Source organism: Myiozetetes cayanensis, unplaced genomic scaffold (genome assembly GCF_022539395.1).
Source record: "Myiozetetes cayanensis isolate MyiCay16 unplaced genomic scaffold, myiCay2020 scf2-11, whole genome shotgun sequence".
Taxonomy (NCBI): Eukaryota; Metazoa; Chordata; class Aves; order Passeriformes; family Tyrannidae; genus Myiozetetes; species Myiozetetes cayanensis.
In genome coordinates this window covers 80,809,110-80,826,002 of record NW_026087411.1, presented here as the reverse complement: position 1 = coordinate 80,826,002, position 16,893 = coordinate 80,809,110, and the positions used below count along the sequence as shown (strand labels likewise).

At 36.5% G+C, this 16,893-nt stretch overlaps 1 protein-coding gene across 1 annotated transcript in view; it reads left to right on the top strand.

Annotated features, from left to right (window-relative positions):
• Positions 1-16,893, top strand: part of DOP1A (DOP1 leucine zipper like protein A) — a 63,556-nt gene that overhangs the window by 24,882 nt on the left and 21,781 nt on the right. The window contains 10 exon segments of the mRNA XM_050314429.1: positions 60-180; positions 865-984; positions 2,682-2,796; positions 3,229-3,258; positions 3,665-3,898; positions 7,441-8,065; positions 11,852-12,126; positions 12,767-12,919; positions 15,120-15,220; positions 16,334-16,593. Coding sequence (XP_050170386.1) covers positions 60-180; positions 865-984; positions 2,682-2,796; positions 3,229-3,258; positions 3,665-3,898; positions 7,441-8,065; positions 11,852-12,126; positions 12,767-12,919; positions 15,120-15,220; positions 16,334-16,593 — 2,034 coding nt within the window.

Genomic DNA, 16,893 nt, shown 5'->3' with positions numbered 1-16,893 from the left:
ACTGGGGACTGTTGGCAGTGCTATAATGCAAGTGCGTGACTACTGGTATTTCTCCACAGGCCCTGCCATACTAGAAGATGTATTGATTGAAGTGTTTCGAACATTATATACACAGTGCAAAGCAGAACTGGAGCTTCAGACAGAACCATCTTTCAACAAAGATCATGCACAGCTAAGCAGGTGAATAATGAGTAGAATGTATTTTGTATTAAATAATATAACGTTTTGTTGCTGAAATCACGACTGTGAAGCCTGTGGGACTCTGACTTGTTTTCTTCATGGTGCAGGATCTATTGACATTAATTCCAACTTCTGTGTTTAGTGCAAAGGTATGAAAGGCTATGGCTTTATTATCTTTACTTTTTTAAATATTTAGCGTACGTTTTATTCTTATCCATGACAACAATGCTTGTTTGATTAGTTGTGGTATTCTTTACATCTGTGTTTTAAAAAAAAAAAAAAAGAGTAGAGTAAAAATGAAGAGTGCTGCAAGAAAGTCAGAGTGGAATATGAAGTGTTTCAAGATTTGAGTTGAATATCTTAAAAGGTGTAGAGAAAAGGCAATTTCAAAGCTGGGTGGGAGAAACAACTGTAGGAACAATCATGAGAGAACAGATTTATTAAAGGTGTGGTTGAAAGGCAAATACTGAAGAAAGTATAGAGAAGAAACCTAGCAACTGTGAAAAGACATTGATATGAGCAGCCTGCCAATATACTGAGCCCTAGAGCAATAACCACTGTAGGGATGAGAGGAGGATATATTGTCAGTGTTAACTGGCAGTGGGTAAACTCACAGTGATGTGTAGTTATGTAACTTTGAAATGAAGTATAAAAATGTAAAATGTTCCTTTTATTTTCTTTCAGTAAACTGAGAGAAAACAAGAAAACGGCGGAATTGATTAAAACTGCCAATCTTCTTTTCAATTCCTTTGAGCCTTATTATATGTGGGATTACATTGCTCGTTGGTTTGAAGAATGTTGTAGGTAGGTGATAATATTTAATCTCTGTATGTGTAAAGTTGAAGTTAACTTTTGTTAACTTTTTTCTTTATAGAAGTTAGTCTTATGAGATCATTTAGTCTGTAAGTCTTTTTTTTTCCACCATCCCTTTAACTTTGATCTTTTGGTCAATTTTCAAAGCATGGTTGGGGGTTTCAGCAATGTGAGTTCTCACAAACTCAGTGTCTGGGTAAAATCAAAAGTCAGAGTTAGCCCCTCTACTGAAAGGGACACTCCGGAGTGATCTCAAAGCTAGCTTTTGTTCTCTCTGTCCAGGATGGGATTACTCCTTGGGTATCTGGCAAACCTGTCAGCTTTACCAAGAGTGACTTGTGTCAAGAGTGTCTTCTTTTACCAAGTGTGTCTTTTGCTCCACTCTTCTAGGGAAGAAGAAGGGTGGGAACCCTGGGCATGACAAGGAGAGCTATGGGAGGGAACATAGTAAATAAGGGAGAACTGACTATATTAACAGGAGGGAAAGGACTGAAGGGACCACAGGAGCACAGGGGTTGTTGCTGTAGCAAAGGGAGAGATGATGTAGGGATTTCAAATGAAATCTGTAGGAAATGTTTTTCCATTGCTTACTAATATATTAAGATACTTATTTGTCTGTGAAGCAGCAGTGTGCTGTCCTAAGCAAAGAAAACCATGTCTGGGGCTGCATTATGAGGAGCCTGGGCAGCAGGTGAAAGGAAATTATTTTTCCTTTCACCTAGTGTTTCTAAGGTCACATATGGAATATCATGTCCAGCTTTGGGCATTCCTGAAGAGGAGTGTTGAGAAAGTGAAGAGACTCTAGTAGAGAACTGCTAAGATGGTCAGTCATAGGACACTGCATGGAAGGTTGAGATAGGTAAGTTTGGTTTAACCTGGCAAAGAGGAAAATTGAATGGCAGCCTATGACTTCCCAAAGGGCATTTACCAAGTTGATACAACCATACCTTTGGTAGCTAGCTGACGGAAAACAAGGAACAGAAACAAAAGTTGGCTGAAAGGTTAAGACTAGACTTTCAGAAATGCTTTGCTAAGACCATAGAGCAGCAGTGGAAGAGATGGAACGGTGGAAACCAGGAAGGCTGTGGAGCTTCCTTGTGAGATTTCCAGAACTGTTAGACAAATGTGGATGAATTTATCTAGGTTTTTTAGCAGTTCTGTTCAGTGTGAGAGGTTGAAGTAGATAAAATTCCTTCCAACATGTCTGTGACTTGGGTTTTGTATGTTGGATTCAATTGCTAAAGTAAACAAAGCCATCTACAGCCACCTAGGAAGCAGGTGAGTATTCTTCTGCATATAGATAGTGTTACTGTAAACATGGATGCCAAATTGCCTTATTAATAAATAAATGAAATTTGGATAATGCTTTTTGGGGCTTTTTTTCCTTTTTTTTTTTTTTTTTTTACATGAGCTGCTATATCATGTAAGTTATTGTCTTCCATTCTCAATTTTCTGTAGCCTGAATTTTCTTATTTTACAAATGAAGACTGTTTTACACTGAAAGGCTGGTTGCTACTTTTTCTGAAAGAATGCCATGGGGTAAAATAAGCTACTTAACAGTAAAATGAGAGGTTGCTTACTTGGTTTATAAGCATCCCCAATGTATACAACTTTGCATTAAGTTACAGAAATATGCTCAATGTAAGGGGAAGGGAAAAATATTGTGAAAGCCTATTTGAATTTTGCAGGAGGACATTACATGCCAGACTTCAGACTGGGCCCGGAGGTGACAGCGAGCAATCTGAGTTACCTCTGACAAATTTCTGCTTGTTAGTGGATTTTTTGTTGGATATCGTTTCTTTGGTAAGAATTGCTTTATTCATTGCTAATATTGGGATTCTGTATATTTAGAGTCTACAGAAATACTGTATATACTTTATTACTTGTTTTTCCTGAAAATATATTGACATTAACTGGTGCACACCATTGAAAGAAGTTTTTGTTTTACTGCATGATTTTTGATAGACTGGCTGGACGTAAGTGAAGTGGTTTTTATGATGCTTATACCTGAAAATTTTGGTCTGTCCTCATTTTCTTTTCTCTGTATTCATTACAAGTATAGTCTTTTGTATCTTGATATGTTAGTTTAAATGTACAGCTTTCTTTTAAGGAGCTTTTAAATGTTGTGATAAAGTCTATCTTCTTTTTCTGTTGTCATTGCTTAATGTAGCAAAGACTGTTGGAACTTTTTTCTATAGCTGTCTTTCCTCAATTCTTTGCTTTCTCATTTTAAAGCCTACTAGAAGTATGAGAGTGCTGTGTCAGGTATGGTAATCAGCCTGTTTTTCCTTTAGTTCTTAATAACTTATTTTTCATTCTTAAACTTTTATCTTAAGGTTATTAAAATAATAGTAGCATTCTTTAGTCTTATTGTTATGTTTTGTAATGTAATTTTATAATGAACAATAATACAATAGTTTGAAAAAAGCTAAATATATTACTATTTGTTGGTTATCCAACTAAAGTTAATTTTCTAAATATATTTAGTAAAGCATGCATTTCTTATTTTTGTATATTAAGATATTAATTTTTCTTTTTCCGTGTACTATATGTTTAGAACACAGTTAAGCAAACGATACGTACCTCAGGGTGGAATTTAGTGTTAAAATTTAAAAGTTCTTTACTCTTTGTAAGAGTTTTTTTGTTAAGAGTTTTTTACTTCCTTTGTTAGGAGACTTACATTGAAATACAGACAGAACACTTGCCTCAGCTGTTGCTCAGGATGATTTCTGCATTGACAAGCCACCTTAATACTTTGCACTTGTCTGAGCTTACTGATTCTCTGAGACTCTGCTCCAAGATCCTTAGTAAGGTTCAGCCTCCGTTGCTATCTGCTGGTACAGATGGTATCCTGCAGCTCCCTAGTGGACACAGCAGCTCCATCAAAGAATGGGAAAATAAAAAGGTAATCAATTAAGTTTTGCAGCATTTGGGGAAAAATACTTCTTGGATCATCCAAAGAAATTATAATTGTGATATGATATCTCGATTCTTGTGGAATTTTATGCAGATTTAATGTTAAACATGTATAAATCACTTCAGAATCAGGCCCTAAGAATGAACTAATCAACTAAAGTTTTTAATGTGCTTCCCAAGTCTTATCAAGTAGAATAACTGGACTCAAAAGAATTCACCGTTTTGGTTACATATTAGTCATACTTAAATTCTCTTCCCACCCAGTTTATGTGCATTGGATTAATGCCCAGCATTTATTTTACTGCCACTTTTAAGTTCTTAGAATCATTTAATAAAGAAATAAAAGAAACAAACTAGCCAGCAACTCTTTCACTTTTAACATTGTTTAGCTTGGTCTCTGCAGAGGCACCATGGCTCTGTGAGGTATGTTAAGTGACATGCCCTGAAATCCTTGTTTTCCAGCTGAAGAGAGTAAGGAAACATCATAGAATAAATTAGGTTAGAAGTGACAGTTGCAGAGCACGACTCAAAGCAGGGCTGATTTCAAAGTTAGATTTTACGTTAAAGCTAGGTCACGTCACTCAGGGTCATATCCATCTTAGTTTTGAATATCTCCAAGGATGAAGTGACCACAGCTTCTCTGTAGACCTTGTTTGTTTGCACTGTGTTATTTAATCAGAATTTCCATTGTTGCATCTCGTGTTGATTGCCTCTTGTTCTTTCACTGTGGATTTCTGAGCACACCTCCATCTTTTCAGCTACCTAATGGAAACTCACAGACAGCAGTAAAGACACCTTCAACCTCTCCACAACTTTTAACATTCTTTTAAACTGAATAAATCCAACTCTCTGAGCTTTCCTTCTATAGCAGGAGCCCCTGTGGTGGCCTTCCAGGGGATGTACTCAATACATCAGTGTTTGTTTTGTACTACTGAGTGCAAACTTGGATACAGTATTCTGGTTGTGGTCTTAAACCTGCTGAACAGAAGGGGCTGATAGCTTCCCTTGACCTGCTGACTGTACTTTTGCTAGTACAGTCCTTTATGTGGTTGGCCTTCCTACCCTTATTCTTTCTAGCTAGTTGATACCTTCCTGGTTTGGTTCTTTTTTTTTTTTTTGGGGGGGGGGGAGAGTGTTTTGATTGGTTAGTTTTGGGGTTTTTTTCTATAAACTCTGTTTTGATTGAATGATATTGCCCTTTGAACCTTCACTGGCCTTTTGCTTTCAATTACAACTGACTCATATGTGGGCATGGTTACTGTTAAAAGAGATAGAGTGAATTGAATTGACATGTTTCTAATTGCTTTTGCATTGTATTTAATAAGAGAGGGTCACCATTTATGTCTTTCCAGGCTTTTTAGTACATAGCTTTTACTGTTTTCTGTGATACTAGCTCAAACAAATTTTCATTCTTACTCCATCTCTGGCAAAACAAGACATAATTTACCATATATTATTATGTCTCTGTTTTTATTTATTAATAGAAAAACTTATTAATATTTTTACATTAGGCTCAAATTCCATATTTAAGATGCCTAGGGATTAGGGTATCAGACAACAAAACAACTTCTGGGCCTGTCAGATCTCAGGCAACATTTGCCATCTCCAGTTAAGATACCAGATTCAGAAATATGAGAGCACCTGCATTTACTCCCATTGATTCATGCATTTGTTTCAGTTGTTTCCTTACCACACATTCTCATCAGGAAGGAGAGACTGTGCTACCAGTTACCAAGAAAACTACAGAGGGTTAGAACAGTCCAGAATGTCACTGTGGGTTCTTTTTGAAAATTCATTCATCAGATTTGTACATATTCTGAACTGATGGGGAATTAAGGCGCACAATGAGTCATGAAGAAATGTTGGTTTTGGAACAACCCTTCTTTCTCATTTCTAAGGAGATGATTTATATTCTTTCTAGTTGCAAATGATTAGTAGTTTTTAAATTAAAAGTTTATATCTTCTTCCATAATTATAACTCTGTATTTGAACAAAATGCCTGTCTTCCAGATCTGGGGATTGATGTACGAAAAGAAAGATACTGGTTAAAGTTGTACCATATATATACCTATAATTAAGATTCCATACACAATTAATAGAAGTCAGAGAGTGTACATTTCACTGATAAATTGAACTGGCTTTATTAGTATAAATGTCATGCTTTACAGAGAGGGTAATCAGGCACTGGAATGGGCTGCCCAGGGAGGTGGTGGATTCACTGTCCCTGGAGGTATTTAAGAAGAGACTGGATGTGGCACTTAGTGCCATAGTCTAGTAACTGTGGTGGTAGTGGATCAAGGCTTGGACTTGATGATCTCAGAGATCCTTTTCAAACCATCTGATTCTATGATTCTATGTGGAAGTGGGAAAAATGTTTTTAGCTTATGAAAAATTTTATTCTTCTATTACAGCTCCACAGTTCACTTTCTAAGGTGTATTGACAACTTGTAGTTGTTATGTTAAATGAGGCTGATTTTTCCTTCCAAATGAGACAAAACTTTGATAGTTGTGGTTCTTCTACCATTAATGTATTTAGACAGTCATTAGGTAAAAATAGGAGCCCCTGGTGGTCTAGTGGTAAAGGCGCCGCGCTATCACCGCGGAGACCCGGGTTCGATTCCCGGTCAGGGCCACTCCCGGGCAGGTGGGGCTCGTTAGCCCTTAAAGGCAACCCACCTACGTCCTAAGGACCTCGCTGCCACCATCCAAGCTCGCTTGGCCCCGGCAGATGAACCTTAGGATTAAAGGGTGGGCTCAGTTCCGCGCACACTGTGTCTCACCTAAAAAATCCAATGCGCAGGCTGGAAGGTGTAAAGACCTTCCCTGGATCTTCGCTCGCGAAGACTGGCCATTATGATTATTATTATGAGGTAAAAATAATTTAATATTTAATGTAATTATTTACCTGTACAGTGAGAACTTCAAAAGGATGATCAGCAAAGCGTATACTTTTTCATACTCTTTCAAGTGTTCCCACTCTTCTTGGCTGACATCCTTTTTGTCTCCTTTGCATACAAGCACTTGTGATTCCTTTATGACTTCGGCATTAACAGATTAACAAATATCTTGTCCTTTTGTAAACATACTAAAATCTAAAGTATTAATATAATCTTGCTAGCTAAAGTGACCATAAGCATCATAGTTCAATGTCCTGCTTCCTGCTGAAGGGAGGGTTTTTCTTTGATGTATGAATCTTTTGGTTTATGATGCTGTATAAATTAATACCTTGTGCCTACACATTTCAGCATTCTTTCCTAATAAAGTAGACATGATTATGATATGAAGAAAATGTTAAAAGCAATAATATTTAAAATATTTTGCTTGATAAGCATTTTTTTATTGTTAGCTTGATCTGACAGGCTTACCGAAGCACCAAATGTCATTTTGCTTGAAATATACTTATTAATTTAATAGATTTGATCTAGTCTGTGGAATAAAACTTCTGCTTTTAGATGAGATGCAAATAAATATTTTCTCACTAAGACTGAAATAACCCATTTTAAACAGTCATTAAACTTTTATTTCACTCAGGTGCCATCAGTTTCAGTTGAAAATCCTAATGACGTCTTTGAAGATGGTGAAAATCCTCCAAGCAGTCGATCATCGGAAAGTGGATTCACTGAGTTTGTACAATACCAGGCAGATACGACTGATGACATTGACAGAGCACTGAATGAAGGTCATGGTGCACCTGGCATTCCTATTATTGGTAGCACGTCCTCGGAGACTGAGACAGCATCAACTGTGGGATCTGAGGAGACCATTGTACAACCTCCTTCCGTAATGACACAGGGGACAGCAACTCGTAGTGGGAAAACGATCCAAAAGACTGCAATGCAGTGCTGTTTGGAGTATGTCCAACAGTTTTTAACCAGATTTATCAACCTGTATATCATTCAGAGTAATTCCTTGTCTCAGCCCTTAGGGGCAGAGCTTCCAGTAGACATCACTACAGTGCAAGGACAGAGCACAAAACGGGACAGAGAATCACAGGATGATGCTAAGGTAAAGAAAACAAACAAGAAAACACCACCAAAAGAATACCTTCCTGCCTTTATTGCTGCATGTCAGCTGTATCTTGAATGTTCAAGCTTTCCCATTTACATTGCTGAAGGAAACCGTACTTCAGAATTACATCCTGGGAAGCCTGAAGTTGGTAAGCTGCACTCTTATTTGTCTTAAAATATAAATTTTTATCCCCACCCCCCACCCCCCAAAATAGAGTAATAGCGTTCATGCTTTGTGTGTGTTGCTGTTTGCTGCTGTTCGCAGAAATACAAGTTTTCTTCTGTATCAGTTGTTTTGCTTTTTGGAAATTAAATTATTTTCTCATAGATTTTTAAGAATATTGCTGGCATGGGATTTGATCTAATCAACATTGGGGTGACAAATATAAATTACACAAACTGAAGCCTGAGAGTAGAATCTGAATTGTCAGATGTTCCTTTCTACTGTATGGATCCACGATGTTTTCTTTGTAATATTTTGTAATGACTACAGTTCACATCAAGTACGTTTTTAGCTTCATTTTAGCAGTTTTGGATTGATGTGCACATGGATCACTTTGGCAATACATGGAAATTGTAAGCTGCTGTCTAATAAAAATCATACCAGATAAGAAATGCATTAAGTCTACTTTGCTCCTATTAAAGGAGCAGTTCTTGCAAGAAGTTCTTCAAACTATAGTTCCATGGTGAGATTTGTGAATTATGAATATGCTTTACAGATAGGTGAAACCATTCAGATACAAATAAAGATGTGATTTAAACACATAACTGTTGACAGTTATGGATTACTGTAAAATGTGATGTTCTAGATGGACAATCTACTTTTACAGTTTGTAGTCTTCAGTTTACAGTTCCACTTTTTGTTCTACTTCTGGTCTGCAGTTTAAGAGTTACTCCTTAAAATGGTGTCATGGTGGGTATGCTTGGAGAATGCAAGAAATAGTTACAATAATTTTTACTACTGTCACAGTCATCTTCTGTGATTTTATTTTTTTCGAGGAAACTTCATGGTTGCAGCTTTTTGTTTCTTATCCACAATTTTCAAGATCTATTAAAGGCTAAGTGGTGGGCAGTGCCTGGAGATGAGTAGTTTTTTGGCTTTTGGAAAAAAGCATATTAATTTAAGATGACTGCTGCTTCTATTTCTGTGGTCTTTAAGATGTGTTGTGTATATGTCTTCATTATACAGCCAGGAGCAGAGCACATATTTGACTTCATAACATCCATATATATAAAATATTTATGTCAGTTGAAGGCAACTTGGTTTTAACTGTTTATTAATTAAGGGTATTACAATACTGAAGATCTGCTACCTTTTATAAAAGATCCGTCTCAGGATCAGGATTTTCCCTGGAAATGTGAATTTTTATTTATTTATTTTTCCCAAACACTGGCAGCCTACAAATGAGTGTTGTGTCCAAAGGCTAAAAATATTTAAAAAGTCAGCTGTTTGCTCATTACCTTTTTGTGCACATAGCACTTTTGATTATTGCTGCCTTGTCCACTGCAGAGCAGAAAGCCTCTAGAGCCTGAGTAGTATGTGCCTTGTATGAAGGCAGTGATTCTAGGAGTCCTTTTCACTTTTTGTTAAATGTCTTGTTGTGTTTCTTGTTCATCATCTGAGCCTTCCCATTTGTAATGTCATGTTTACAGTCTATTAAACTTTGTAACTAATGTAACTTTGAGGAAAAAGCATAAATTGTAGGTGGGTAAAAGCAGCAGGAAGAATTTTGTTTCAAATGTAAACATTTGTTGCACAGAATGGCAGGGCAGATGGAAATACTGATGGGAATGGGGCTGCATAGCAGTCCAGGAGTTCTACTGCCCATAACACAAAATTCCAGTGGAACAGAGAATGAAACAATTCATCATCATCATCATGGCTAGGCTTCACGAACGAAGATTTGAGAAGGGCTCTACCCACGCTTGCTGCAAGTGCGCTGATGGCTAAAAAGGCCAATGCAAGATAGACAAGTCCGGTTGCAGAAGGCACAGCAGAAAGACTCCCCAGGTGATATCGACAAGATGCGATTCTTTCTGCGTTGTCTTTTCTCCTCGAGAGTGATCCTGCGTGTGTTCTCAAAAGCAGCAGCAGCGTTATAGATGGTGTGTCTCCAGGCCTCCCGATTGGAGGCCAGAGTAGACCAATGGTGATGATCGATATGGCCAAGAATGAGGGATTGTTTCAGGCAGTCCTTGTATCTCCTCTTTGGGGCTCCTCTCTTGCAGCAGCCAGTGGCAAGTTCCCCATAGAGCACGATCTTAGGGAGGCGGTAGTCCTGCATCCTGGAGACGTGCCCTGCCCAGCACAGCTGTGTTCTCAGCAGCATGGCCTCAATGCTCGTGACTGCTGCCTGTTCAAGGACAGGCGTGTTGGTCACATAGTCAGTCCAGTGGATGTTTAGGATTGTACGGAGGCAGCGCTGATGGAAGCGTTCTAAGAGACGCAAGTGGTGACGGTAAATGACCCATGATTCAGATCCATATAAAAGAGTAGACAGTACAATGGCTCTGTAAACGCTGATCTTTGTACTTTTCTTCAGGTGTTTGTTTTGCCACACTCTTTTATGGAGTTTACCAAAAGCTCTGTATGCTTTGCTAACCTGTTGTCTATGGAACAATATAGTTACCATAATTCCTACACCACCCTATCTATTGATATGGTTTTTTATACTGCAAAAGAGGTTGTTTTTATTGAAAAGTTCCTAAATTTGGAACATGTTTTTGGTGGGTTGCAATAATGATGAGACCCAATTGCTCTTAATCACCCTTGAGAGTCATCAGTCTATTTATTTGAAGGAGCCAAATTAATCTGATATCGATAGAACTTAATTGTGCTTAAATTTTTCTGTATGCTTAATTTCTCAGCTATCTTTAATTGAAGAAATTAAAAAGGGAACTAAGTGAAGCTGAGAAAAATGGTTGTATCAGTAAACTCTAGAACACTGTATGGAATTGTTAGGTGTATTTAGGCTCCAGTTTACACTCCAAAATTAACTGCTGTGGATATAAATTAGAAATTGCATTGTTCTTCACTTGATTATAAATAGAGACTGTATTTGTTCCTGTTAAATAACACTTTTTCACTTGTGTCTGATTCTGGAAGCATTCACCTTTTTAGAAATGTGATCAATAGAGTCCTTTAGAAGTTTTAAGAGAAGTTACTTGGGTATCTCTAAAGCAAAAGGGTGCAATATTCACTGGGAGAGTTGACTGCGAACTTCAGAGAAAGGCACTTCCACTATCAAGCCATAGTATGGCATTAAGTGAGCGGACAGTAAGAAGGGGAAAACAACCACCTACAGGGAAAACAGAGTAGGGTCTTGTAGGATCAAGTTTCTGCACACATAACATCAATTTTCACAGAAACTTCTAAAGTGTTGTCAGAAAAATCTCTATTTTTTTGTCAGTTCAAACTTAGTTTAGGTATGTAAATAATTCTATATGTATATTATAATATATAATATAATATAATATAATAATGTCCTAGGTATTTTTATATATCTCTAAAATATACCACAGAATTGTTTCAGACTAAGACCTACAGTATTAAGGTCTGATTGCTGGTCAAAAATTTTGAGAAGGAGGAAAGTGAATGGAAGTATGTATAAACTACTAAAAGTTCAGTTTTACCTAAAGCATGAAATGATCTGGATACATTTCTATAGAATTTATTTTTATCTTCCTTTTCAAAATTTTCTATTCATATTTGGTTACTAAATGTTTGAAGTGATACAGTATTGCATTCTTAATTGTATTATCCTAAAGATACATCAGGAATTATTTCTCTTGCATACATTTTCCTAATCCCATACAATGGACTTAAAATATGAAAGATAAAGGACAATTGTTCATATGGTTATGGGATATAAGAGGATAAATCCATAATATTTAAAATTGTTAAATGAATATGTAATCTGTGATTTTTATTTCAGATTGTGAACAAGTACAGCCTCCACTGTGGCTACAGACTTTAATGCATGCTTGCAAGCAAGCAAGTGATTTCAGTGTTCAGGGTGTTACTATTTCCCTTGTGATGGACTTGGTTGGATTGACTCAATCTGTTGCTCTTGTCACTGGAGAAAATCTGAACAGTGTGGAAACTGCTCAGCCTCTTAGTCCTAACCAGGGAAGAGTGGCTGTTGTCATCAGACCTCCTCTTACTCAAGGCAATCTGAGATATATGGCTGAAAAGACAGATTTCTTCAAGGTAAGATGCAGTACCTCACTGCTGTTTTCTTTATGCTTCTTTACCTTTCTGGTGAAGTCTTTGCCCCCTTTCCATCCTTGGTATGGTAAACCAGATTTTCTTACTGAGTATTTTGGTAACAGTTGTAACTGTGTTAAAATCTAAATGAAAATACACAGTAAGTCTTCCTGTTGCAATTCTCTTACTGACCACATGAGTGAAAATCCTTGTTTAAATGAATATTTTAAACATATAAACAAACCCTGATTGAATAGCAGCATTTATCAGCAAAGGTATAAAACTGAGATGTGCATAATGTAGGACTCTGCTAAACACCAATCTTTGCATTTGTGTGATTTATGTAAGAGATCATTTACAAAAGATAATCAGCAACAGAGTATATTATGTATTTCAATGAAAATTGATTTCTAGAGAGTTCTGACTCTTAACAGGAAATTTTTGTGTAGTAAGTAATTGCATTGTTTAAAACAGTTCCTTCTGTTCATGGAAAAGGAACTATTTTACAGATTGCCTCTTGGTCACAGTGTCCTCAAATATAATGTCTCCCATCATTGCATAGAGCTCAATGTAGTCTAGAGCAAAACAAGGCATGGTAGTCACTCACTTGTGTCTCTTGCAACTTTTCTTTTCATGTACAAAGCATATAGCTTTAACTCTTTGGGACCAGTTGGGTGATGGAACTCCTCAGCATCATCAGAAGAGTGTGGAGCTCTTCTACCAGCTGCACAACCTCGTTCCATCTTCTAGCATTTGTGAAGATGTTATTAGTCAGCAGCTGACTCACAGAGACAAGGCAAGTTGTTCATATATTTACTAAAATATGAGTTAAGTACGTAACTATAGAAATACATGTGGAAAAAGGACTTGTCCCTTCAGAGGAGGGTATAAATAACTTCAAAATTGAAAAAATGTTGCCTTGCATATTTTTAAATGTTATTTTAGCTCTGTGATAAGCTTCTAGTTTTATGCTAGACAAAGAGATTTTTCAGCATTCAGCAATAGGCGCTACTTCCCAATATATAGAGCACATGCTTAGCTTTTGCTGCTGTTAGTAAGAGTTCTTCTTGTTATGACAGGTACTTTAGTTTTTTTCCTCACCTAGAAATTTATTTCACATAGAGACTGTCAATTTGACACTTGAGTTGAGGCCTTTGTAGTGTTTTAAATTTTAGATCCATGAGTTGTTTTCACAGCCCCAACAGAATTAATGGTTACACACTCTAGCAACACAAGATTGTGTGACTTCACGAACAGTTATCTTTTTACCTTTCTATCAGAGTTACCAGGTCAACAAAAGTGAATGTGAGCCACTCTGTCAATCACTGCAGTTCACAGCTTGCTGTATTGTTAAAATTGGTGATGATTTTTAGTTTAGGCAGGTCTGTGAACTGCTGTGACTGTGGATGTGGCACTCTCTCATTTCTGCCAACCTTCCTGTGAAAACAGTAATTTCATACATCTTCCCAGCATGGGTTGCAAGGGCTCACATGGAGTCATCAGTATGTGTTTGAGAATTGGTATTTTCACTCTTTTCAGCAGATGTTAGTGCATTGTTTTGTGTAACTGTATATATTTTGTAGCAGTGTTATGGGTTGTTTACCTGTGAGAAGCATATTTTTCTAAATACAAGTGATGTTTGCTTTACTTTCTAGGATGCTACTGTCGCTCTTGGTTTTTGTTTCTGACGTAGGGTGGTGGTTTTGCTTTGTTTGTTTTTAGTTTTTGTCTAATGTGATTTGTCTTGTGTCCTTTCTGTAACTTTCGTAGCTTTTACTTAAAGCTTTCGTTATTATGGCAGATACTAGTTTTATTAGCTGTTGCAAAGCTTCTGAAGTGGTATTGATGTAAATGAAGTCTGAAGTATTCCAAATTGTCACAGTGCTTTTAACAAATTTTAATTTTGTCTCATTTTGGTTGGAGGTAAACACCTGTTGCTCATTCCCTATAACAATATATTTTAAGAACAAACAAGTGAAAATCTTTGTCCTTTTGTCTCTGCTTGTCATCTAGTAATTCAGTTTAAGCCCTTACTGTACTTGAAAGTAATTTTGATGTTTTATTCAGTGTAATTTTCCTGAATGCTGTGCTTTGTTCACCCCTACAACTGCTTAGTAGCTTCCTTGTCTATTGCATCCACGTATTCAAATCACAGCATGACATTTATTGTTTGCAGCCTTGCTGGAATAACTCTTTGCCTTGATCAGCCCCAGTAAAGAGATAAACATAACAATTGTTACTTTGGACCATTTTTACCATTAAATATAAGGAGTTGGACTTTGATGGTCCACGTGGGTCCCTTCCAACTCAGGATATTGTATAATTTAATGAATATTCTGTATATTATTACTAGTTATTATAAGTCCTTTGGGCATGTCCTATTTGTCCAAATAAAATTCAAAGTTCCAGAGCTAAATTTGAAGAACTCTTATCTATGACATATCTAGCTAGAAAATTCTTATGTCTCCTTCTAGCCAACTTATTTTCATTCCCTAATTGCCATGTGTACTGTGTTTAATCCCATCATTACAGATGCTATAGCTAGTAATTCTTTTTCTTTCTCTGCCTTTTCTCTGTTTCTTTTTCCTTGAGTTTTCATATTGAAAAGCTTGCACGTTTCTTCGTGATCTCTTCTAGTGCCAGGATAACCTCACTGAAAACAGAGTTGTGTAATTTGCAGAAGTAAAATGAGTATTGTTCAAGCTACCACACTTTTAAAACTTTTAAAACTTTTAAAACTTTTTTCAAGCTAGATTTTGAAACTAAGTCATTTAAGATCATTATGGAGGAGAGTCCTTTCATGGTGCTAAATTGCTCACAGAGACCTATTGTTGAGTTTTACTGGTTTTAAGATTAGAAAATAGTATTTGAATGTGTAGTCAAAAAAGCTAATTTTAATAATTTCATTATATCTTTTAAGCTACTGTATGACTCGTTCCAGTTCTTATCAGGAATTCTTACATTCTGAGAGATCTAACTTATTATTTGGTCCACAGAAAGTAAGAATGGAAGCTCATGCTAAGTTTGCAGTGCTGTGGCATCTCACCAGAGACCTTCATATTAACAAATCTTCTTCCTTTGGCCGTACCTTTGACAGGTTGGTGATTGCAAGCATGATTCAGTTGAAATAGTTTTACTTCAAAATCTTAACTACATTATACTGGCAAAATAATGTGTTTAGAAATTGGAGAACTACAGTGCAGTAGAACTACTGAGTTCTTGCTGTGTTTTGATAAAAACAAAAGCAGGAGAGAGAAGCCAGCCTAGAATTGAATTATATGAAATAGAAAGAAACAATAAAATTAAGAAAACTTAAGAAAAAAATTGCAAGCGAATACTAAAATATGAAAGTTCTTTTCCATAATCTGTTTTGTGTGTATCGTGCAAGAGGACATTTATAGCAAGCAGCAGAGGATTTCTGTTTTGTGTTCAGAGTACCTTCTTAGAAAAGACTAAGTGATCCAGACTCTGAACTAGGTTTGTCTTCCTTAGCTAGCACAAGTGTTGTGGAAAAGTGTTTATTTATATTTCCTAAGGCATACTTAGCTGTAGGAAGTGGAGTAAAAAGGTTGTTATTTCTTTGGCTTGATACCATCACTCATTGCATAAGTGGTGATAAATTCTATGTGTACAGCTAAAGCTTTTAAATATGTACTACTGGAGGATGTAAAACAGTAGGTAAAATTCAGAGTCCAATGTATGTATTATTTTTTCCCAAGTCTGGAAAGGATTCTAAAGGCTAGAACTATTAAAAAAAGAAAATAGTGACAGCAGGAACTGCTAAATTGTCAAGTATATTTCTCCTCTCTATTCTTGAAGACAAAATCTTTGAATAAGTTATCTTTTCCATGTATCCTTGTGAACTGGCTTTTAAAGTTGTATATTTTTTAATGATGCTAGCACTCAGAAGGCAACAAAAGCTTGTTATGCTAGCAGCTTTACACATATTTGAACTAAGTATACAACTGCTACTATTAGAGCAACTATCTTAACAGACTCTATTACTAGCTCTTCCTTTCTTCATTAGACTAGACTAAAATATAAAACTTCAGTTTGCAAAGTCTGGATTGCAAAGAAAATAGTGTTTTATTTGGAGAAGACACTGGAGTATGTACTGATATGTTAAAATTTGTCATATATCAGATTAAAATGGGATTGCTCTGTGAGCAGTGCAGAATTTCTGCTAGATTCATTCACCTTTCTATTCTAGGTCTTTGTTTATCATGCTGGACAGTCTCAATAGCTTGGATGGTTCTACATGGTCAGTGGGACAAGCTTGGTTAAATCAAGTGCTTCAAAGACATGACATTGCAAGGGTTCTTGAACCTTTGCTCCTCCTCCTTCTTCATCCGAAAACTCAGCGAGTTTCTGTTCAGCGAGTACAGGCTGAATGTTACTGGACTAAATCTCCCAATCACCCTGAAGAAGAAAATGAAAAGCAGTTCATGCAGAAGTTTAGCTGTGCTGATGGTATGTACACAAGAAGACTGTAAGAAGTTCCTTAATAAATTCTTTGACTGTTGTTTATGTGCAACATTAGAAACAGCAGAAATTTTTGAGGGTAACTCAAAAACACAAGTGCTGGAATAGCTACTGCTTATATGTGCATTTGTGTGAGTTTTTTTCTAATTCAAGTGACATTGAAGTTTTATTGTTCTCAAATTAAGGTGATATGCAAGTGTTCTAATGCAGAGTGTTTTCTTATGTCTTACTGAGCCTTGGTAGAAATTAGGAATGTGGCTTGAAGCTTAACCAAGAAATGAAATGCTT